At 33.7% G+C, this 24,994-nt stretch overlaps 2 protein-coding genes across 2 annotated transcripts in view; one reads left to right on the plus strand and one right to left on the minus strand.

Moving 5' to 3' along the window:
- The window catches only part of LOC106126454 (RING finger and SPRY domain-containing protein 1-like), a 7,351-nt gene extending 5,884 nt beyond the window's left edge, over positions 1 to 1,467 (minus strand). The window contains exon 1 of the mRNA XM_013324135.1: positions 1,250 to 1,467. The gene's annotated coding sequence lies outside the window, so the exon portion shown is untranslated. The remainder of the gene's footprint in view (positions 1 to 1,249) is intronic.
- Positions 1,468 to 2,589: 1,122 nt separating this feature from the next.
- Positions 2,590 to 16,668, plus strand: Oseg1 (intraflagellar transport protein Oseg1). The gene is made up of 23 exons (XM_013324139.1): positions 2,590 to 2,789; positions 3,016 to 3,246; positions 3,551 to 3,761; positions 4,390 to 4,537; positions 4,656 to 4,810; positions 5,321 to 5,518; positions 5,837 to 5,974; positions 8,010 to 8,138; positions 8,849 to 9,013; positions 9,460 to 9,600; positions 9,797 to 9,894; positions 10,177 to 10,330; positions 10,640 to 10,798; positions 10,943 to 11,103; positions 11,665 to 11,793; positions 12,142 to 12,287; positions 12,701 to 12,851; positions 13,166 to 13,357; positions 13,733 to 13,841; positions 14,187 to 14,352; positions 14,932 to 15,110; positions 15,642 to 15,797; positions 16,188 to 16,668. Exons 1-23 carry the CDS (start codon positions 2,728 to 2,730, stop codon positions 16,356 to 16,358), a joined length of 3,549 nt encoding a protein of 1,182 aa, XP_013179593.1. The 5' UTR covers positions 2,590 to 2,727; the 3' UTR covers positions 16,359 to 16,668.
- Positions 16,669 to 24,994: the final 8,326 nt, after the last annotated feature.

Here is a 24,994-nt window from a genome sequence, read left to right on the forward strand (position 1 = left end):
AGCCTGGGATTTAGGGTGGGGCAATCTGGGGCCCATGCTCCAGACGCTAAGTTCATGATTTAGCAAAATTCTTAATTTACAGTTTAATTTAAACTGATTATTTACCTTACTTTCATAATAGAATAAATATAAAAGGTAAAAATAAAATAAGGGCGGGGTCAGCATTTTTTTGTTTGTGCCCCGCCTAGAAAAAATTCAGAAATATCTGGTTTTAGGCATATGGTACTCCAAAATATGTCTTCTTTTAAACTATACTATACAGAATTTGAAATACTTTAATACGTATTTATGTTAGAAACAAAATGTTAATGGTATTAGCAGCCTGGGATTTAGGGTGGGGCAATCTGGGGCCCATGCTCCGGACGCTAAATTCATGATTTAGCAAAATTCTCTATTTACAGTTTAATCTAAACTGATTATTTACCTTACTTTCATAATAGAATAAACGTAAAAGGTAAAAATAAAATAAGTGGATGGTGTCAGTATTTTTAAGTTTTAGCCCCGCCCCGCCTAAAAAAATTAAGAAAGAGCTGGTTTTAAGTCAATGGTACAGCAAAATTTATCTTCCTTTTAAATACATTAACATATATTTATGTTAGTAGCAAAATGTGAATAGTATTAGCATGAATCTTTTAATATTGGGTCACAAAAGATTCATCTAGTTTAAGCATATGGTACTCTGAGATATGTCATCCTCTTAAATAAACTATATAGAATTGAAATCACTGAATTGTCTTAATTTTAGCAGCAATATGTTAACGGTATTAGCAGCTCCTGATCTAGGTAAGGGCAAGCCGGGCCCCACGCCCCGTCGGCAAGTTTAGGAGGCGACAAAATGCTCAGAATATAGATTAATCCAAACTGATTATTTACTTTTCATAAAGAGAAAAACATAAAAGATAAAGTAAAATAAGAGGGCGAGTTCGGCATTTTTTAGTTTTTGCCCCGCCTAATAAAAATTAAGGGACCTGGTTCGAAGCATATGGTACTTCGAAATATATCTTCCTTTAAAATAAACCATATAGAATTTAAAATATATTAATTAGTCTTGATATTAGCAGCAAAATATTAATAGCTAAAGCTAAAATCTTGCGAACTGCGTTTTATACACTAGAAGGCAAAAATCTGTTTTCAAATTTCAGCACTTTACGAGTGCTTATTGCTAATATTTACGAATGTTTAATATTATTGTACTGTATTACTCCAAATTTCCTATTATAAAAGTCCAATGATAATTATAAAATCTTACCTTAGCTTTATTTTCGAGCAACAAGCAGCAACAAGCGGTCTTGAAAAGTATGAATTTGATATCTGTTGATATCGATCGAACAGTTTTCTTTACCCCTTCGCCCCGCTGTATTTGATTGATTTTTACAGTCCGTATGCCCAGAAATCAACGTTAATTTTTGTTTAAGTTTAGATGAATATTTTTTGTGATAAAATAAATGTTAAAAGTGCTCGTAAATGTTGACATAATTATAGTTAATTATTATTAAGGAGTCTGGATATGGATATTTATCAAATAATAATTAAAATTTAGCATTTAAGGCAGCCGAACTAGCCGCGATAGCAGCGCCACTCGCGCCACTTCTACCAGTCGAGATAAGCTTGTGACGACTAGACGATAGGGGTCTTCAGACACTATTTTGATATTAACAGATGGGAGATTATAGGGTTACCAATGAGCAAAAATTCTCTGATTCCTTCCGAAAGCCATCCGTGTTGCAACTTCCAGCAATTGTTATGCCAGTTTTTAACTGAGTTCTGTATTAATTATATCAACACATTATCATATTAACCTACATGATTTAACATCATGTGATATGTATAATTTGTAAATTATTATTAGTTAGTTCACATATTTTCCGATTACCAAAATAGGATAAACTATATAAGTCTATTTCTAATCCAAACTTAGCTTAGTATATTATTTTAATTTCGGTTGTCCGTTTGACACTAATCTCTATAAATGGATCTATCTATAAATTCAAATCCACACCACCGCTATAAACCGCTACTATCAGTGCCAAAATGGCGAAAATCAAATAGGCACAAAATACTACATCTCATAAGCAGTCTGTTAATAAATGTCAGTGTCATTTTATGATAACTAGTTGGACAATTAAGTCGGGTGGATACGGTAAAATCGATAAAAAAGCTTTTCAGTTCTCGATGTTTGTGCTCATACAAATTGAAATCAAAATTTCGTTTTTAGTTAATATAAAAATCCCTTTAATTCCTCCATTATTTTTAAAAACTTTAAAGTAAAAACCTAAGTGTCGACAGTTAAAATAATTGGAATTAGTGTGTGAAATCATAACATCTAATTGTACGATAGATAGCCAAATAATTTTAATAAATAAAAAGTAACGAAAAAAATAATATTCAATACTTTTTACCGATTTGCGATTTTAAACAGTTTTTCGGTGAGCACGTAAGGTTCGATGCTACGACCCATGTAATTAAAGTACGATATAAAGCGTCATACAAATAATATCGATACTTCATAGGCGGTCGTTGTCAATGTCAAACTAATCGTAAAACGAATAAACTACATCATTTAATTGTCATTTAAATTAAAATCTAAATCAGTGACGTTTCTACTTCAACTTCTGAACCGTTTGTTTACATTTATGGAAAACCCGTTGTTAGCCAAAACAGACGCCCTTATTGTGTAATTCATGAGTGTTTTTAAAAAGAAACAAACTTTTGTAAACTATTACAACAATGCGAACAGTACCAAAATGGGTTAATAAGATCCATGAAGCCGATAAAATTGAATCATCATGGTGATTTTTTTGTTCAATATCTTATAACATGTTATAAACTTTATCAAATTCAAAATTTCGTCATTTGGGCTTATTCAGTTGTCTGTTTGCTTAGTTGCTAGTCTTATTTTTTATGTCTGCCTTATACATGTCAACCAACGACCATTGGCAGAGTAGGCACCAAGCCTCCAGTAAGCACATATAGTGGGTTGATAATGACATATATTTATATATTGTTTTGTTTCAGTGTTCATGCAATATGCTTCAATCCTGATGGTACACAGTTGGTTGTTGGTGCTGGTGAGAAAGTAATGGTATATGATCCAAGGGACGGAGCACTGGTACAATTGCTACAAGCTCATAAAGGGGCCGTACATGCTGTTGCATATTGTGGAGATGGAAAAAAGTTTGCAAGTGGCAGTGCTGACAAAAATGTTATTATATGGACATCTAAGATGGAAGGGGTTCTTAAGTATTCGTAAGTTCTTGTCTTGTATTTTAAATTTAAGATAGATACTTTGATTATTGTTTATACATATGTTTTTTCTGTTTTAACACCTCACATCTGCCTTATGTGAGGTACAAATCACCAGAAGAGAGGGCACCAGCAATATATATTGCTTTTATCACTACCACTGTTACAAACATACAAAAAATGAATCTATCCTCTTTATAATATTAGTAAGCAAAATTTGATTTAGATGAAAAGAAAATTAAATTTAAGTTACTTTAAATCTGTATTTATTTTACATCTTGATGAATGTATGCTTATTTCCTTCCAGACACAGTGAATCTATCCAATGTCTTGCATATAATCCTGTGTCTCTACACTTGGCATCTTGTGCTTTGTCAGACTTTGCATTCTGGTCTGCTGATGTGAAGGCTGTACAGAAGTACAGGGTTTCAGGACGCATAACAAGTTGCGCTTGGTCACATAATGGACAGTTTTTAGCTATTGGGCTCGCTACTGGTGCAGTATCTTTAAGGAATAAAGCAAGTATTATTTATATTTATTTGCTAGTTGCTGCTTATACATCCATTGGCAAAGAATTAAATTAATTTAATTAGTAGCTTAAGTGCGCTGTTCTAGGCTGTAATTTATCCCTATTCCAAAATTAATTCAGAACCAATCAGTTGTTATGTGACAACAAACTTCCAGCCATTATTAATTTCTTATTTATAAAAAAATCATAAATGTGGTCGGCGACTCCACTAGCATGGAATTAAATAAAAACTTAATTGGTAGTCTGTAGTTGTATGACTATATTTTACGTCTATGCATTATTTCACCACAATCCTTTAAGCTCTTCAGGAGATAACTTTTAACAAACATTCATCCATCAATCTATCTAAACTTTGGCATTTCGTAAGATATGCATACAATAAAACATAGTCTAGAAGAACATATAGGCTACTTATTATGTTTTCTTTTACATCCTTGCAGACGGTGTCACGGTTGGCAGCTAGTTAGATAAAAATTAAATGTTCCTTCTTTTAAAAAAAGAATCAGAAGTAGTAACTTAATAAAGTCAAAGTGATTGATTTTGATTTACACCTAAATAGAAATAAATGTAAAATAAAATTAATAAATAGGTTTAAATATAACATTTTAATATTTCAGACAGGAGATGAAGTACAGTTGATACAAAGAGAAGCACCTGTATGGGCTGTAGCATTTGCAAATAGCACACTTTTAGTTACAGACTGGAATGACACAATGTCCTTTTATAATGTACAGGGACAGCAAGTATTAAAAGATAGGTATATAGGTAAGGAATTATTTATTTATTATTTGGAAGAACACATAGGATACTAAATGTTAAATTCTGGACAGTGTCGCGGGTAACAGATGGTTTTTAACATAATATATATTTTTTGTCATTTCAGGTATAGCAGCATTGTCAATAGCAATATTCGACGCGCTTGTGCTTGTTGGTGGTGTAGGTGGGTGGGCTGTGTTAACAACAGAGGGTGTTGTTATGCTGAACACACCCCAGGATTGGGTGTGGGCCATTGCACCATCACCCTTACAAAATACTATGGTTAGTCAATTATAGCACTATGTATTTCCTTTCATTATATATCTGAATTATATTACTCTTACTAATATTATAAATGCGAATGTTTGGATGGATGTTTGTTTGTTTTAAGGTATATACAGAACTACTGCATAGATGTAGAAAAGAAAATTTGGTGTAGTTGTAGAACATAGCCTGGAAGAACATAAAAGCTACTTTTTTTTTTAGTTTCGCGCGCACGGAGTCGTGGGCGAAAGCTAGTCAAATATAAGCATCCATTTTATATTATAGTGGTACTATTAATGTATTAGGGTCATAATCGCAATATTTATGACAATATCGTCTAATTTTTAATATGTTTCTTAAAGTTGGCAAATTATATCATCAATGTTATCTATAGATTATAAGGAAGACATTGATATAAGTTTCTTTACAGTTGACCATTGTGCCTAAATACAAAACAAAAGAAATTGTCTCTGTCTTCATTTTTATATGTTGTTTGTGACACTACTAATGAGTGAAACCTAATTCCAGGCGGTGGCATGTCAGGATGGTACTCTGTGGTGTTATCAAATAGTGTTCAGTACAGTTCACGGGCTGTATCGTGAAAGATATGCATATCGGGAGAACATAACTGACGTTATAATACAACATTTAACCACCGGTAACAAAGTGCGGATCAAATGTCACGACAGAGTTCAGAAAATTGCAATATATAAACATCGATTAGCGGTATGTTTAAATTTTGTGAATGAAATAAATATATTAATATTTTCATATCACGCAGTGTCTTAAGAGCTTATAACATCTTACTAATATTATAAATGCGAATATTTGGATGTATGGATGGATGGTTGTTAAAAGGTATCTCCAAATAGCTGCATGGATCTGGCTGAAATTTGGTAAAAATGTAGGACATAATATGGAAGTACACATAACTTAATTAAGTTTTTTTTTAAATCCATGTCTTAATATTTTTCTTAAACTTAACAAATCTTGGTACCTAAATGAAAGCTTTGATATAAAATAACTAATAATTACTTTTTCTAGGTTCAACTTCCAGAGAGGGTGGTTGTTTATGAACAAGGAGATCCAGATGGAATGATGTACAGGGTGAAGGAAAAGTTGCCGCAAAAATCTGAATGCTCCCTCCTCATAGCCACAAGTGACGCTTTGTTACTCTGTCAGGTAAATATTTAACAAAACTAAAGTAGAAAATCGTTAGTTTCCATTTCCGAAACATTTGTACAAAAACATATTGTCATCTCTCTCATTTTTATTGAAAAAATTGAGATAGGAATGTTAATATCAACATGTGACAAATTCATGGTCTGTGATTTTTATGTGTGTGTGCTTGAGGCAAAATGACATTATAACTGTAGCGCCATTTATTTTATTTTTATATTTTTTAATTCACTACTTATGTTTAAATTCAGTTTTTAATACTTTAAAAGGTATAGGTTAAAGGTATGTCATGCAGTGGACTATGATGTAATTAAAAAAAAATCTACTATTTTTTTTTAATATTATATTTATAACAGTGGGTTTTAAGCTGAGCGCAGAAAAATATTATTTAAACCTTAGTGCAGCATTGCTTACATATCTTTGAAACTGGAGTGCAATATTATTCAAGTTCAAAATTATCTTTCCTTTTATTTTGTTTGTATTAGAAGGTTTTTGTCCGCGAATTCGTATGCAAATTACAAAAAGGGTGAGAAGTATCATGTGCTTCTGGAGACTATGACATAGAGCCTATGTCTTTTTCCAGACTATGTTCTACATCTACAGGAAATTTCACCAACATCCATACAACCTAACATTCGCATTTATAATATTTTGTATTGTATAAGATGTTGTAAACTTGTTCATAGGAAGTTACAATTAAGTATTTAATGATAGAGGTAGAGTAAATAAGATAATCTAAGATGTTAAATGATCGTTTATATTCAACAGAATTTTTAAAAAAAGCTCTTCATGAGTGACATGCATGAGTCTTACGTGAAATTCTTCCATTCTTAATGAATGCTAGAATGGATTATTCCAATGCTAGAAAATTGTATAAAATACTAACGATCATGGTATGTCGCCTGGCGCGTATAAATTTAGCAGAAACATTTTTCATGGCCTGTCTGTTAAAAACGTGTTAAAAATATTCGAATATATTTCACTATTGTTATAGCACATGCATTAAATGACAATTGCGAATTTAAAGTCAGAAGAGTTTCTCTTCTATAGTATTTAATGCGATGCTCCTTATAAAATGCGAATTTCTATCTAGTTAGAAATAACGGCAAGGACGGAAGGGGCCAATGTAAACTGGTCAACAATGCATATGCCTGTAAGAAACATAATATGTAATGTTAGCGCTATAAAAATAAAAATGTGTTTATAAAAGGGTAGGGACAAAAAGTAAAAGTCATTTCTCTGAAGAGCCAATCCTAATACAATAAAGATCTGTATTTTACACCAATCTGCTAGACAGTTCCCTGCAATATTAATATATTATATTATTGCTAGTTTTGTTTCCTTCTGCGCAGTTTGCGTTTCAGTTTCGTCGATCCACGTTAGTAGCAGATGTTCTATGTATCCTTACTCCTAATAAGAAATAGAGTTATATTACCTTTGGAAATCTTTTTAGTGGCCCATCTCATACATACTCATATTAAATAAGAAGAGGTCTGTTTAAATCATTTTTTTTAATTCTTTGATTTTACTGGTTCAGTCAAACCCGAATCACAGTTGCGAAGTATATCTCTTTATGCGATTGTTGATCTGTAGCTAGATGTGGTAGAAAAATAATTGACTTCAATTTTGTATGGCATTGTATGGCAGAAAAAGCGTAAAGTTTGCTTTTGCGAGTATTAAATATGTGATGCATAAAACTAAATTTCTGATATGTTTCTTCTATTTAAATTCTGATATTATTAACATATTCAAAAATGGCGTTTTCTAAGCGATGTCATATTTTCGTAGACATTTTTGGCCAATAGATGGCATTTTTTCACACCGACCATCTAGTGCATATTTATCAAATGAATAAATTTACCGTCATAAATAGAATGTCGTATGAATTAAGCTTCATAAAGTTGTAATAAACGAATGTAAATTGACATTAATCTCAAAAATAATGAGAGAAAATTTATTATAATCACTAATTTATTTATTAAGAAACCAATTGAGCTTTTGTAGTAATTTACTATGACTAACATTATATAATTTACAGGATAATAAGTTGTCGATGATCGGGAAAAAAACTCCAAGATCATGGTCTTTTCCTGCGCTGATTCGCTACGTCAAAGTTACTACATTATATTTTATGGAAGTTCTTCTTTTAGGCCTTCTTAATGGACAGGTAAATGTATTTTACAAGAAATGACGTCAATCCATTTTTTAAGGTTGACTGATATATAATTAATAATCAGTGATAACTATATACTGAGAAAAAGAAATTCTTGTCAATAAATAACAGTGCCATCTATAGTTTAGTTATAGAACTATCTCGGTGTTATCTATAAAGTAGCATAATTCACGTTTGAGAGTCATCAACGCACCAATAGATGTATCTTTTTCTAAATTAAATATTTTTATGAAAACTAGCTGTCGCCCGCGACTCCGTCCGCGTGGAATTAAAATAAAATTCAAAAAGTAGCCTATGTGCTTTTCCCGACTGTGTTCTACATGTGTGCGAAATTTCATCAAAATCCCTTGAGCCGTTCTGAAGATATCTTCAAACAAACATCCATCCATCCTTCAAAACTTTCGCATTAGTAATATTGTAATATAATTAAATATTATTTATCCTTATGTTATGGTTAAAATTTAAAAAGTTTATTCGAAAAAAACTCATTTCAACAACTCAAATACACGATGTATTTGCGTTGCACATTTTCAAAGTTTTAATCTGTTCAGTCTGTCTGTTTGTAAGGCCGGATATGTTCCGGGTAGCCTCCGGAACGGTTTTGACGAGAATTTACGGGAAGGATATTAGGTAAAGGTAGATGATGCATACGGGCGTATTATAGGCTATTTTTTTTTAAATTAATTTATAATTTCTGTTTACAGATTTGGCGAGTTGAACCCAAAGAAGGCACTTCTAAAGTGATAGTGACAACACCATCTGGTGTACGATGTCTTGACGTCAGCGCGTCACGTAGCCGCCTGGCTGTTGTTGATGATCTGTCAATCTGTCGAGTTTACTGCTTACCCACTTCTGAATTGTTGTATTCCGTAAGTTTTATGACTATTATATTAAAAGTATCACCAAAACAAAGATAGTAGGCGACCTGAACCTCATTAGTAATCATTCACCAAAGTCATTTTCATCAAGAAGATAGTTAGCAGATGTATTACTTATCGTAAGATAAAGGTGGGTACAGACAGAAAAAGGATGAAAGGAAAGGACAACAGGTGTTAGAATAGATATCCTTCCCTGTCCATACTTTCTTTAACAAAAATGGTGGTTTCATTTTGTAGTTCAATATAATTTAACAAGATCAACAATTGAAACATTAGCTAAACCCTAAGGCCTAGTTACCCCTGAATTAGGGTAGGGTCCGAGGTCCTCAGTGGGGACGTATAGTGAGCGTATATAAAGCTTTTTATGTTAATATAGGTTAACTATAAAATTTAATGTCTGTTAAATAGTTTTCAAAATTCAAATGTAATTTTTTTAGGAAGAGAACATATCATCTGTGTCTTGGAACTCGTTGTGTGATGAGTTACTTTGCCTGTCAGGTGGCGGCTTGTTATCTATAAAGGCAGGCAAATTTCCAGCCGCCACACAGCCACTTGCAGGATCCGTTGTCGGATTTCAGGTAAATATACACCATTAATAATTAAAATAGTACTTCACCTGTTTTTTATTTAAAACGCAGTCTATGGCAATACATAGGCTACTCATTTCTTTTAATTCCGCGCGGTCAGAGTCGAAGTCGACAGCTAGTATGTAGATAATTTATTGAATTGAATAGTCCATATGTTTGATATAATGAGATTTTATATAACTTCCAGGGCGGTCGTGTATTCTGTTTGCAAGCAAGCGCAATGCAATCAATAAATGTACCACTCTCCCATGCTGTACACCAGTATGTTCAAAAGAAGATGTTCAAGTAAGTATTATAATAATATGCATTAAAAAATTAGAATAAAAAAAACACTAATTAAGTATTAAATAATTTTTAACTTTATCCAGAACAAAGGCCTTTCAAGAACATTTGTAAGAAAGTACTCTTAACCTCAAAATTTGTATTAGACAGACAGCTCCCCCTATCGAGTAAAAAGTACAACGAAAAGTCTCATACAAATTTTCATATATTTTGTTCATGGTGTTTCGATAAGCAAATGTACATGATAGACCCTCTGCTATTTATGTTATAAATTATGTTTTCCAGTGACGCGTATGCGGTAGCTTGTTTGGGTGTGACCGCACTTGACTGGGAGCGACTCGGCATGGCGGCGTTTGACGAATTAGCTTTCGAAGTAGCGAGAAAAGCATTTCAACGCAGTGAAAATATCATTTATCTCACACTCATTGATCAATTACAGGTACTATTATACTTAAACTAGCTGTCGCCCGCGACTCCTTTGCGCAGTAATAAAAAAACTTAATTAGAACTATATGTTCTTGCAGCCTATGTCCTACATCTATGCCAAATTTCTGATAGATCCATACATCGAAACATTCGTATAATATTTTATAACTATATATATATCAAAACACTTAATTTAATCCTAAAAGATTGGAAAAACCTTAGATTTTCCACATATTTATGGTAAAAGTGAGAAAAGATCAAACCCTTCATTTATTGAACTGACGTTTTGTTTACTTCATACAATGCTTTATTTTTCTTTTAGGAAAGACTGGAAGCTGGCGAGAAGCGTGGTGTAGTGCTGGGAGAAGTTCTAGCCTACAGAGGAAAGTACAACGAGGCTGCAAACTCGTTCCAAACATCGGGACGCGACGACCGCGCTCTTAACTTATACCTTGATCTAAGGATGTTTAGTAAAGCACAGGTATAATATACAGATATTTTGGCCTTAGAAACCAACAGTAAATCCTTTCAGTGGATCAATTTACTAAATTTAATTTAATAGCGGCCTTGGTGGCCATGTTACAACTTTGAATCCGACGGTGGTCTGTTAATATCTTTGTGTTAGGAGCTGGTCGGTGAGGGCGAAGGCCTAGCGGTGCTGGGCAGAAGGCGTGCCGAGTGGGCGCGGCACGTAAGTGAGCCTCGCGCCGCAGCTGAAATGTACCTGGCTGTGGGCGATGTACGACGTGCCGCGCAACTTATGGCAGATAACGGACGTAGAGATATGTCAGTATTACATTATTATGTCAAAACTACACACATGACAATACACACTGTCATTACTTACGTTATTTTTAATAAAACTGACTATACTCCAACAAAGATATCTGAACTGGTGTAAAGGGCGCTACTGTCGCGGTTGGATCTGCCTGAATATATATAAAATCTGCTAAGACATATAAAATGGCAATAATTCAGTACAAAGTGGATCATGAGCACTGATATCTAAATGGATAGGTTATTAATGGAGGATTAGGTTGTAAATGACAGCTTTTTTTGTTCCGATTTAAACGCGACCGTTGATGTTACGTGTCACTTAATTCTATCTAGAACATTAGTTTGAATCCACACCGTTACAAACCATCAGTACATATATGTCAGAAACCAAATAGGCACAAAATACAACGTCTTATAGCCAGTCCATTTATAGAAGTCAGTGATCATAAAACATTTTGTGACGTTGACTGGAGGGCGCTAGTGAGCTGTCAATTTAGTTTTACTGCCCACCGGTCCAGATAAGCTTGTTATCAATTATCACAGCATATGATGTAATATTTGTATGTACAGGTTGATAGAGTTGGCACGTAAATTGGATAAAGGGTCAAGTGAGTCGCTCCGTCATGTCGCGGAAGCTTTGGTGACAGTAGGTGAGCCGGCCGCTGCAGCTGACGTATATCAACGTCTCGGTGATTACAAGTAAGACTTACTTAATAATATAAACTACAGATTTTATTAACATAGCAAATTTACCCTGCCCATACTATTGTAAATAGGGAAAAGAATCGAGGGATACCCTCGTCAAATTAATTAAAAATTTCCACATTTTCTTTATTGGAAAGGATGGAATAGGAAAGAGGACTAAGATATAACTTTTGGTACTACTTCCACTTGATGCATATCTTTTGTGAGACTATAGGATTGAAATAATATTAGTTTAAATTAATATAATAATATTGGAGTTATTAGGCTCCATACCTTACTATGTTCTGATTACTGGGAATTGTGTCGAAACTTTTACATAATTAATATATGTTATATTACTAGGAAAGTAGCTCAGTTAGCTATATCAGCTGGTGAATGGCAGCGGGCTTTTGCACTGGCTCGTGAGCACGCGGAGTGCAGAAGCGAAGTGTACTTACCGTATGCACACCGTATGGCGCAAGAGAACAAATTCATTGAAGCACAGAAAGGTTAGTTATGAAACCCTAGTACATCAAGTTACACTTCTGCCTGTGCATTCGCTCTGAAGCGATTCTATAACAAACTTCAAATATTTATTTATCTGACAGTAACTTTCGATAAGTGACGTGATTGTCGCGCTTCAGTTTCATAGAATTTTCAAGCTCGCTATAGAATCGCTTCGAAACTCTTCTATACATCTCTATCAGACATTATATCTGAATTCACTCTCTTCTTACATACAAATACATACATACTTTCCTCGGTATTTCTATAGATTAGAGGACATTACCTTCAAACATATTACTTTCTTATGTACCTATCTCTTCATATTATCGAATCACTGACGAAGTCGCGGACGACCCTAGTGTTCGTATGTACATAATATAAACATCACATTGGGATAACTCATATTTGTTTCCAGCATACCATATGGCTGGGGAGACTTCAACAGCGATGCGTGTGTTCACCGTGTTGGTGGGCAACGCAGTAGCCGAGGAGAGGTTCTCTGATGCCGGCTATTTACATCATCTTCTTGCTCTCCAATGCCTAGAAACAGCTAACACCAATGACAAGTTAGTTTATCTTGTTTTTTACATTTCTAATGCGATAGAATCTGATTACTTACTTACTTCTTACTAATATTATAAATGCAAATGTTTGGATGGATTGAACATACCTCCGGAATGGCAAAACGGATTTTTATGAAATTTAGTACACATATAGAACAGTCTGGAAGAACACAATATCAAGTTTTTTTGTTTAATACCGCCACCTATCAAGTTTTTTTTTGTTTGATACCGCGCGAACGAAGTCGCAGCCGACAGCTAGTAATGCATTAAAATACAATAAATTATTTGTTTATTTAATGTTGTTACAATTCATTTAGAGATCGTGAATCATCGCTTCGTAGCTACGAGTATAACGCGGAATTGTCTGCGGTGTACAACGCTTATGAAGCAGTACACCGCTGTATACACGAGCCGTTTTCACTGACGCAACCAGACGCGCTATTGAATGCCGCAAGATATGCGCACGCGTACGTCAATGATAACGTACCACCACCAGGATTATCATTATTGTATCCTTTTAAAATATAAAACAAACATTCAATAAAGAAACCAAATGGTAACAATTGTAAATGTAATCTTACTTATTATCTTACTAATAATATAAATGCGAATGTATAAATGGATGGATTGTTAGAAGGTACCTCCTCGGTTACCTCGGTTGTATGGATCTAGATCTGGATGTAGAACATAGTCTGGAAAAACATAGACTACTTTTTTTTTGTATTCCGTGTAAATACAGCGAGCAACAGCTATCAATTCGTATATAAAAGTAAGAAAAGATCACAGATTACTTTTTTAATGATAAACTAGCGCCCGGATTTTATTACTCTTTTCTTGTATGCACAATGAACTTAGATCGTTTTTTTCCTTAACAATAACTGTAGTTGTTTGTACCTTTGTATCGCGAAACAAGCAAAGACCTTGAACGCTAACACCTTAGCGCAACAGATGTTAGACAAGATCCTCAATTTACAAATACCACAAAAATTTCAGGTTAGTACTACTAAATATTAGTTACTAAAAAAATATAATTTCCATCATCGTAGTGTTTACGATTTATGAATAATATTACAGTACAGACTTTTAAAAGATGGTTCTATTGCTTGTCTTGGAGATCACAGAACCCTCTACCATTGCGTTCGAGGTTAGCCACCTTGGAGGTTTTAGTGGATCAAATCCCACATAACCCTGTCTACCTCCCGAAAGGCAGGGTATCCTTCGAAGATCCCCCCCAAAAGAATGTCGCGGGGGGGGATCTTTATTCAAAAGTATATGCATCAAAAATAAGTAGTAAAAAAATATAGCTTTAGAAATAACTTTATATTTATTTTTTGTAAGGAAAGCGTGGAACTATTAATATTGAAGAGTCGAGCAACCAGTTGTGGTGATAACGAGGAGGAGGTGGCGCCACTGTGCTGGCGGTGTCGGAGACACGTGCCTGTGTTGTGCGCTACGAGGTGTCCACATTGTTGTCATCATCTTACACATTCAATGGCGACGTATGGTGAGTAATTTGAATTTAGCAAAAATATATTTTTTAACGAGACTGATAGAGCGTAAACAATTGGACTGATTTTGATGAATGAGGTGTCATTAGATTCGTCTTCTTCCCGAGAGTGTTCTATGGTATATTACATAGGTACAAAACACATGTAGTGGAAGTAGGAAGTAAAGTACTAAATTAGTGAACGCCGAGTTCAAATCTCATTCATGACATTTTTTGACCTCTAAATCTTCTTAGAATATATTCTAAAATAATACATTATTTTATTTAAAATCAGAGTTTTTTTTTTAGTTTAAATTAAACATTTTATTGTTTTGAAAAGCACTCAATAGATGTCACTATCCATTAGTTGTTTTTATTTGTTTTAATAAAGGCTAGTTTATCATATAGAATGAAAAGGATAGCAATATTATTAGAGAAGAGTGGAATAATATCTTTCAATCATTTGTTTAAATCTTTGTAGCCATATTGATTATATATTCTTATTGTATTTTGTTTTTAAAAATTCTATCTCATATATGGATATAAAAAATTAAGATTTTTTATACTTGATTCTAAATGTACGTTTTCTTCTTTCAGAAGTTCTACCTTTGGTACAGTTTGTACCAGCAGATGGTATATCTATAGAGGAAGCGTTTGATCTTTTAGAACGTACACCACTTCCAGAAGCTACTGCCAAAGAAACTAATGAAGCTGATATCCTTCGAATAGACCATGACATTGATTCATCAGATCCCTTTTTAGACAAAATTGAAGAGGTACAGACTTTTTATATTAGCAAAAATTCGTAATAAAAATTTGTTACTTTTATTTAGTTCCAACGGTCCTGATGTTCGTTAACAAATCTTGTAAATTAAATTTGATCCACTTCGAGCTTACAAATTGATCTGAAATTTTGAATATATTTGTAAACCGCGTGACACCGCAATTATGATGACATGGTGCTGATCTGATGATGGAGCTGGAATTTGACCATAGGAATTATGCAAAGAAACGACACAACCTCATCGAGTTTGTGCTTGTTTGAATCTTCTTAATGATTATCTTTTTTTATTTAATTAAAAAGAATCACAGATCTCAGCTGTGACCAGCGTTTGTGTTGTTTCCATTTAAAGCGCCTGTTGTAGTGTTTGATAGTTAATTTTATCTCTATTAATTCGAATCCTCGCCCATCACCTGCAACAATGAGCACCAAAATGGCGATGTTCAAATAGGCACAAAATATTAAGTTTTATAGCCTGTCCATGCAATCTTTAACAAGGTTTTTCTTTTGTTTGTTATATTTTTAGGACGATGAATCCGGCTTAGTAGTGTGCAGTCGTAATGCTTTGCTGCGTATGAACCCAGCGAGCGTGGTGATCGTGCAGCGACCGCCGCTGCCGACACGATTCTACAGGAACATGTTGCCCGAATTGCCCATAGCGACCTGTACACACTGCAAGAATGTAAGTATCAATACATCATTATCATATACAAAAATTACACAATAATAATAATAGTTTTTTTAATATAATTAGGTGGTAAAAGAGCAATCAGCCATCTGAACTCGCACGGTAGAGATGTTGCACAGAAAGAGAATATTTCCCCTTCCTATGTGACATCTCCGTCATATATATATCCCTTCCCATCCCTCATAAGAAAATGATGGAAAGGGAAAATAGACTAAAATCAGGCTTCAAATTATATCGGAAAAATTGTACAAGATTCTTAGTTATCTTTATGTCCGATAGAGGCGCTGCATTTCATACTAGGACACGAAATTCAGCGAATTTCCCGTCAAAATGTACAGGAAAAGATAGTAAAAATGCAGATATAATTCATTTTAATTGTTACAGCTGTTCTATATGGAAGATTATGAAATACAGATTGTTACTAAAGGTCACTGTCCATTCTGTCGTCATCCACCCGATGATATAAACGAAGATGGTGTAGATGACTCGCTGTTCAATGGATCCGATGCTTCAACACCGGACAATGCAAGTAATGGACATAGTACATGGCGATAGTCACAATAATGAATGACATAGAAGTTTTTATTTACAGCACAATTTTATTACGATGACAATTATAAGTAATTGTTATCCTTATTTGTATATTCTTATTGTACTTAAATTAGTATTAATTTGTTAGTAAATAAACGAAACAATACAACTTTTATGTAAACCTTTTATGTCTACTATATTTTTATTAAAACTTATGTAATTAGAGACACTCTGTACAATTTCCCACCGACATATCAGGATTATTAGCATCCTGTATAGTTCATTTTGTAATTTTTTTTAATTAGTCAATTTTTTCAGTATTTAATTCTTGTTCTTGTTTCCTAAACTTTGTTTTTTATATAACATTCTATGAAATTATTTGGAAAGTAATTTCCTTAAAAAGTAAAACAATTGTAAAATATTATTTTTCACAGTAAATTTGTGTTACAATAATATAACTTAGTAAATGATGTAATTTGATTTGTTTATGTTTAAAGATGCAAATGTAATTCGGATTTTCCATCCATTAAAAAGACCTTAAGAACTTCTAGAATAATCAAAAAACAACAACCAACCGAAAAAAAAATTTAAACATTGTTTATAGAAGTATAGCCTGACCAGGAAAATAAAAAACCTTAGTATAACAAATTTTTGTAGTAAATATAGCAAAGAAATATCTGACGAGTTGTTAAAGAGTTTATACTTTTGATTCCAATGATTTTTTGTTAGCATTGGGTAAGAATTTAGTTAAATTTTTCCCAAATTGACAAGGTATTTTATTTGCGTACGCGGGCTATATGATGTAAAATTCCATACGCGTATTCACTTGCGTCGCAATTGTGGTGTTTCCCAAATGAACAATAAGTCAATAAGGCCGGCGACAGATGGTTAATATATGTAGACTTTATACAAAACAAGATTAAGGTGCCTGCAGACTATAATATAAAGTCAGTTTTTATAAAACTGTTTAAAAATAGAAACTGAAAATAACCATCATCAGCTAACGAAAGTCGTATATTAGGAGTGATCAGACCACAGTCAACCTAGTCTAATTCGGGTTGACTTCACACATACCTTTGAATTTCTTCGCAGATTGCATCGCGATGTTTTCCGTCATCGTAAGATCATTCCATAAATGTACTTATCTAATGTTAGACAAGAAATCCGGAAATGAGCCAACGTATTGACTCAACACTAGCCTTACTAAAATGTCTAAGTTTTTGTCCCCTCACATTCATTCTGAGTCAAGTACTTGGCAATGTAAGCGCGCCATTCGCGCCAAAGGGTTGTAATAAATATCTAAAAGTAGATCGAAAAACACATTAGTGGGATTCGAACCCAGGACCTGCGGATTACAAGACAAGTGCTTACCTCCTGAGCCACCGAAGCGTTCAAAATAATGATACACAGTTCATTTTAATTTAATTATAATTATTTTATCATGTTATTGCAAAATATTCAATACAATATTAGTTAAATATAAGTATATTTGTAATTACATTCCATCGGCAGAATTTGATTTGATTAATATTCATCAATTACTCATAATGAGGATGGTTCATGATATTTTCGTGTAATTGAAATTGATGTGGCACGTAATTAATGTTAACATTATTATATAGTGCACCAAATTGTTTATATTATTAGCATTGTTGTCTTTGGCTATTTTATGATACTAGCTCTCGCCCGCGACTCAGTCCGCGCGGAATTAAAATAACTTAATTAGTAATCCACGCCATATTTCAGCTAGTTTTGTTTAGCAGTTATATAGATACCTTCTAATAATTATCCATCCATCCATCTTTCTTTTGCATTTATAATATTTAGTAAGATTTTATTAATTTTTTTTTTTAACTTCAGAATTATCTTTTCATACTTTTTAGGTTCATGGGATAGTTCACATGGGAATTCAAAAATTATTAATACAAATTTAAATAATATATTTATTTTGCACTAGTTGTAAATTAATATGCCGTTTGTAAGAGGCCTTATGATTTTTCGTCGCGCAGTATTGTTTGGTCGACAGGTGTCAACTGTTTAAAGGACACAGTAAGGTGCCGAGAACCAAATCACCTTCACCTTTCAATTTCTGTCACGATATATGGGCATTGGATTTTATTTTATAAAAGGACCTGGACTATACTGGATTTAAATTTTTTATTTTGATTATAATATTCAACATTGCTTTTTTACGAGCAAGCGGCCGCAAATCACCGAAATAGCGAAGCGACCGCTTCCTATACACGTACGCAAATACCTACCTTTAATAGACGGAGGACAAGACTCACAGATAAAGAACATTTCCCCTTCCCGTTATGATTGCAATTGAATAACGTTGCGATTGCAATTCGTACAATTTACGGCATTAAACTAGTTAATATAATCTTAAAATGTGTTTAATAGTATTAGAATTTGGTAAGTTAAGTATTTTATAACCGTGAGTTTCTACTACCCCAACACCCTTTTATACAAAACATATTGATGAATAAAGTTGTTTATATTGTGTCGTTGTCTTATATCCTCATTTAAGGTTATAAGGAATTTTATTCGCCAGAGTGACGGCAGTGAAAACTTACGGTGTAATGTCTATAATTGTACGCTGTGTGAAAAATACATTTTTTAGTTACAATAATTATAAAGTTCTGTACTTTATAAGAAAATATATATTTTATAAAGTCCGAGAATAAGATCTCTTTTAAATTAGATTTTGTTTTAATATGTAAGTAATTCTGTATGTATATGTTGTGATAAAACCACCGTCCATTTTAATGAAAATAAATATATAATGAAATATAATTTGTATTATTAATAACTCGACAAAGTCGGGAAGTCGATTGGATGGTTGCCACCTGGATAGTTTTATGACTGATGATCATTACCTGTCATTTCCTATCGTTATTTTTGCATTCGATCGATGAGCTGAGATAATTTGCTTTAATGACTTAATAATGCTTATAAAATTAAAGGGGCTTATAAAATTAAATTAAAAAAAAATGACAATAGGCATGTTAGCTTTAGCTTTAGCAAAATTAAAAGATTCAACAATCAAGGTGTCTTGCAATTTATCATATAAAGAGCCTCCGAAAACATCATTTATGTCCTAATTAATAAACTAGTTATCGCCTGTGACTTCGTCCGCGTGGAATAAAAAAAACTTAATAATTAGCCTATGTGTTCTACATCCATTCCAAATTTGAGCAAGATCCATGCAGCCGTTCTAGAGATACCTTCAAACAAACATCCATTCATCTAAACATTCGCATTTATGACATAAGTAAGATGTGTTTCATTAACACGCACTTCCTTACCGAATGGCTTGAAGCTTACTTAAAGTCAAGAGTGACTAAGCTTTATTGAACCACATAATATAGTTGTGTACTAACGATAACAACTATAAATCCATTTATTGTTGAAACAAGAGAATTATTATACTTTTATTTTTAGGAATAAACATTGCGTTCCAACGTTCTGCGTAGGAACAGCTTTAGTAAGCATTCTGAGTATGGCAATAAGACCGCACAGGATGCATATAAACAAAGGTTGATCGGATACAATTCCGCTAATGATGCACTAAATAAAAGGCGTCGCTTGTATTGGGTCTTGACGCTGAGATGGACCGCTTGCAAGTTTGTATTCCAAATGTGTAATTTTATATTCACATATCCAGTGTCCTGGTATGTATTCAATAGACGCAAATGAATGCCCCTAAAGCAATTTTAAATTATTCCGTTTCGATAATGCTGGTGACTTAGCGTACTTAATTATGCAAATTAAAAAAAATGTCTTTTTTTCTCTCGTTTTTTATTGAAATATTTATATTGGCCCAAGTATATCATTTCGGATTTTCAATAATAAGCGTCAACGGTAACCAGTTTTATAGCATTTTATGATGGCAACTTGTTCAAAGTACATGACACAAATACCACGTTAATAACAAAACAAATTGAGTGCAAATGTTTCTTAATCAAGGGTACAGTGTGGTTATTGATGGTAGAGTAATGAAAATTTTTAATGGAAAAATAACTTAAGATTATGTCTATAAGAATAACATCCATCAATGCGTTCTAAAGCACTTTATAGTAATAATATTGCAAACTGGAGAAATTCACAATCTTTGGTTGTAGCACCGGCGTTAGGGTTAGCCTGGTGGGGCGACCGCTCAGGGCGCCGGGCATAAAGAGACACAACAGGTACCGCAGTCGGAATACCGTATCTTGGAAGATTTCCCCCGACACCAGGAAAGAGGGGGACTGCAACAAATCTTGCCCAGGGCGCCGGAAATGCTAAAACCAACCCTGGATCATCATCATCAGCTCACTATACCATAGTTCATAAATATTTCTTCTCAGATACGTGTAGGTTGCATTACGATGTTTTCCTTCGCCTTAAGAACGTCGGATAAATGTACATTTGTAAATGGAAAATCAAAAAATACAATGGTATATGGCGGGATTCGAACTCAACACCTGCAGATAGCTTAACCCCTAAGCCACCGACGCTCTCCCGATCCTGGGTGATTAACATAAACTAGGTATAACTATTTCTCATTTAGTGTCCGAAGTATCGATCGTATGTCACACTTACCTGATTGCTATCAAAGCAACGTATACTAATAGCGATATATAAATTGTAAACAAACCTGTGTCAGTTGTATAGGTTGAATGTGAGCTTTACTGAGGACATTGGTCAGCGTCGGACGTTGGCTATTGATTTAAACTATCCCCAAAGCTCTGCTTTATTGGATGCATGTTAGTTGCCGTGGCTTTACTAATATTTACCTGCACATTGCCTTTAGATTTTAATTGAATTTCATATCGTTAATGAAATGTTTTCTTTGTCAATTAAAATAGAATAAGAAGTGTAATAGTTAGTTATTAGTGTATACTGTAGATGTATATTGGGAGCAGGAGAAGAACTGGGAGGTGCCTACAATTATTGTAACGCAGTGAACCATAAGCAATAAGCATAATTTATAAGCATTCTCTTTGGAATAAAAAAGTATTTTTACTACTTTCTCTCCTCTTGATCATCGGCTAACCTCACCCCTCCATGATCAATAGCAGACGTTGCTCCTGTGTGTATCTAACCCAAGACAATCAACGGCACATAACTTTTATAGTGAACGACGTTTGGAATTTTTCATTTGACCGGTTGTTCTTGTACTAATATAAAAATATTACTTGACTTTAAGTAATATTAAAAGATCGAAACAAATAAAGATTCGCTTGCTTTTAAAGGCGTTTAATTAAAAACTGCAGAATAAGAGTTGTAAAATGAAATTAAAAAGATCTTTGTTTCTCGTCTCTTTATTGAGAGAATCTAGACTTGACAAGACATTTTATTTATTGTTCTTAACCTTATTTTATATGTACATTCCATATGGTATGGGGGGCAGTGGAAACCTAGTGAGTTTTCATATTTTAGTCTAATTTATGCTTACCGGATCGGAGAACTTTCAACTTTCTATCCTCTACAAAAAGACAAAGTTTAATTTGGACCGACATCCCTAATAATCACTAGGTTATAGTCACATACCATACTTTATTCCAGACACGAACTGACTCTGTTTCATAAATAGTATTCGTTCAATAGTATATCTAACTAAACGTGGGCAAGGCATCTTTCGTTTAAGTTTTTTGACGGTAATCTGTCCATACCTTTGAAGAAGCTACTACTAGGTGTGGTTGACAGAAAAGACTAGTGAATGCTTTGAAAAAACTGTTTAGTTATAATTTTGAAGCAATTTTATAAGGGCGACAAGTAAATAACAATGGTTTTGTTCATAGGTAATTTCTAGTAATTCGATAGAATTTAAAGATAACCGATTTGAAATAAATAGTGTGGCGTGTAACCCAAACTCATTGGTATCCGACAGTAAAAGGGTTTATGATATCAGTTTTTAAATATTTAAGGAAACAGGCTCTGGTTTCGAACAAAGGTTGGATAGTTGTTTTTTAACGTTTTTTATTTTAATTATGCCCATTTAATGTATCTGATTCGAATAGCAGCTGCCGGTTTTTGGTAATTATATAAACGAAATAAGCCTTCTGCTCACACCTGCCAGTGTCTGAAATGTTTAACTTTTACTAAGCAATATTTAAATCGTTGCGTGGTTCACCTTCAAATTTCTTAAACATGCCTACATATGATTTTAGTATCTGGACTAATGAATTTAATACTCCCTGTATTGGGCTTCAGTCGCGTTGGTTAAATGTTTTAGTGAGAACGTAACTTGCTTAACTATATTAAATCTCCTGTGTCACTCAATCGTATTAAGGCTATTTGGCGATGGTAAATCTATCTATACATATTATTAATAAAATAGAGTATCTATATGTAAAATCTTGTTTCTTACACACCATGTATTTGTGTTGCTGATTTTTAAATTTGCGTCTGTATGTTTGTCTATATGTATGTCCGCAAGGCTGCTTTTGTTCCGGGTAATCTCCGGAACGGCTGGACCGATTTTGGCGGTACCTTGACGAAAAAGTAGCTGGTGCATAATGGCATATTATATTATATTTTTTAGCCGATTTAAAAAAGAAGGAGGTTTACAATATGTCTGTATTTTTAATTTTTTTTATTCTGTGCTGACGAAGACGAGGGCGACTGCTAGTTGTTAATATATTTAATTATCTTTAATCCTCTTGGGTGAAACGAAACGTTTGATTGAAAAGAAATCACGTAATGTTATTGCTCAATTAAATACAGTGGTTGTGGGAAGGTGATAGTAGTGATGGGGTATCGTTTTGTCGGCAGGTGTCGCGGCCGAGCGTTCGATTTTGGCGAATCAGAGACGGGCAGGTGCATGCCGCAGGTGGCGCTGGGATCTCGGTCGATCTCTATACAGGCTGCTGATTACGTGCGATGGACATTACGACGTTGACCCATACTAATCGTTGGATATATTATTAAGCTTTAAAACGTAATATATATGCCCACATATCTTTGTCAGAAAACGCACATAATTCTAGGACAAACAGAGTACAATTCTCATCACATAATGAGAGTTTTAATTTTATTTTTAAGGATTTTCGCGGGGTTCGGAGCTCTTGACTGATTTTGAAGTGTGACACATCATTCGAATACTTTAATTTTCTTAAATTTAAAACCTGCCAGTATTCTTGGGCTTCTAGATTATTTATTTTTTAGTAAACTGAGGTGCATTTTGATGTTTATTTTAACTAAATTCAAATATTAAGATGTATATGACGATTGTGTTTGCTCATCTATATTAAAGAACAGCCTGTGTAAGTCACGGCCCGTGCGCTACTTTGTTAGCGGGCGCGAGAGATCCTCGGGCGTGGACAGATGCGGTGGCATGTGCGCACTCTCTCCCATTTCCCCTCGCCCTACCGCACCCCTAACTCCGAATCTAGTAAATTTATCAGCCGTCGCGTCGCACCTTCTGTTCTCTTCCTCAATATTTCCATACAGGCTATGGATAGGAGTGAAGTCAACCAACCCCTACTGGAGTCACCTAATGTATACCAAAGGAAAACTATAGGGCCTTTGTTTTATTATTATTAAATTATTGTATAAATAAAATAAAAGTACGATGAAGAATGTGACATATATTTTTATTGAGTGAAAGTTTTTATAGAGAGAATAATTAATGATTTTTTCTTCTTCAAAAGGCCTTTTTTCTATGAAATACTAATACAGTTGAACGAGGATAAGCAATAGTCAAAGTGAGCGTGATATTTTTCTCGCGTATTGAGGTTTGTCTTTAACCCGAATTTCTATCTTTAGAGTTCGTCAGGATCGGACAATGACTCTCGCTTATAGATATTTCTCGTTTATCAATATTCTAATAAATATTTAAATTCCAAATCTCATTTTCAATTTAAGCTTTTGTTAATTAAATTCATTCATTTAAAAATCACATTCTGGTATCCGAAACTAAAACATAATATTGAATTAAAAAATAAACATTCATATTTGAATAAAAAAATCTGAATTTAAAATTAGAAACTTATACGAAAAAAAATGTTATTACGATCACTCTGTTATATAGATTTCATAATATTCTCGTACACATTAATTGTAACTACCAACTTAGTACTGCGTAGTTCTGGCCCACCTGGCATAACAGACCTGTTGTAGACAGATGTACAGTAAACTCATCGAGCTTGTAGGGTTTCCAATGAGATATGGCGTGATACTGGCCGCAATAACATCAAATATACTTTTTATTACCTCAGAACTTACTTCTGCGCGAACCCTTGTATTAATACATATTGTCATTTCATACATTCTCTTTGAAGAAATAGGGATAGCAACATGTGTTTAGTAAGTCGAAAACCCACGGCAGTACTTTTTATATTTTATTCGATTTTTAGAAACAACTTTTGTTGCTGCTAAGTTGTCCATTGTCAGATTCAAACGTCTATACCATATCGATAGATGATATTTTGTAATCGTTTTTGTGTTATCCGTTTATTCGATCTTGATGACACTATAATTCTTATGATGACAAATGCGAAAGTTTAGATGGATGGATGTTTGTAAGATGGTATCTCCGAAACCACACCACGGATCTTGATGAAATTTGGCACAGATATAGAACATAATCTGGACGAGCATATATGCCAGTTATGAAGTTTTTTCCTTAATTTCGGGTAGACGAAGTCGCGATCGCCAGGTAGTACTTCTTTAAA

Source organism: Papilio xuthus, unplaced genomic scaffold (genome assembly GCF_000836235.2).
Source record: "Papilio xuthus unplaced genomic scaffold, Pxut_1.1 DF825017.1, whole genome shotgun sequence".
NCBI lineage: Eukaryota > Metazoa > Arthropoda > Insecta > Lepidoptera > Papilionidae > Papilio > Papilio xuthus.

What these genes read in the sequence shown, in the direction of transcription:
- Oseg1 (XM_013324139.1), top strand. Translation starts at nt 2,728, where the DNA reads ATGCGAACAGTACCAAAATGGGTTAATAAGATCCATGAAGCCGATAAA. An exon ending in CCACCAGGATTATCATTATT is followed by an intron (nt 13,358 to 13,732) that starts GTATCCTTTTAA and finishes CAATAACTGTAG; the next exon opens with TTGTTTGTACCTTTGTATCG. An exon ending in CCTGTACACACTGCAAGAAT is followed by an intron (nt 15,798 to 16,187) that starts GTAAGTATCAAT and finishes TAATTGTTACAG; the next exon opens with CTGTTCTATATGGAAGATTA.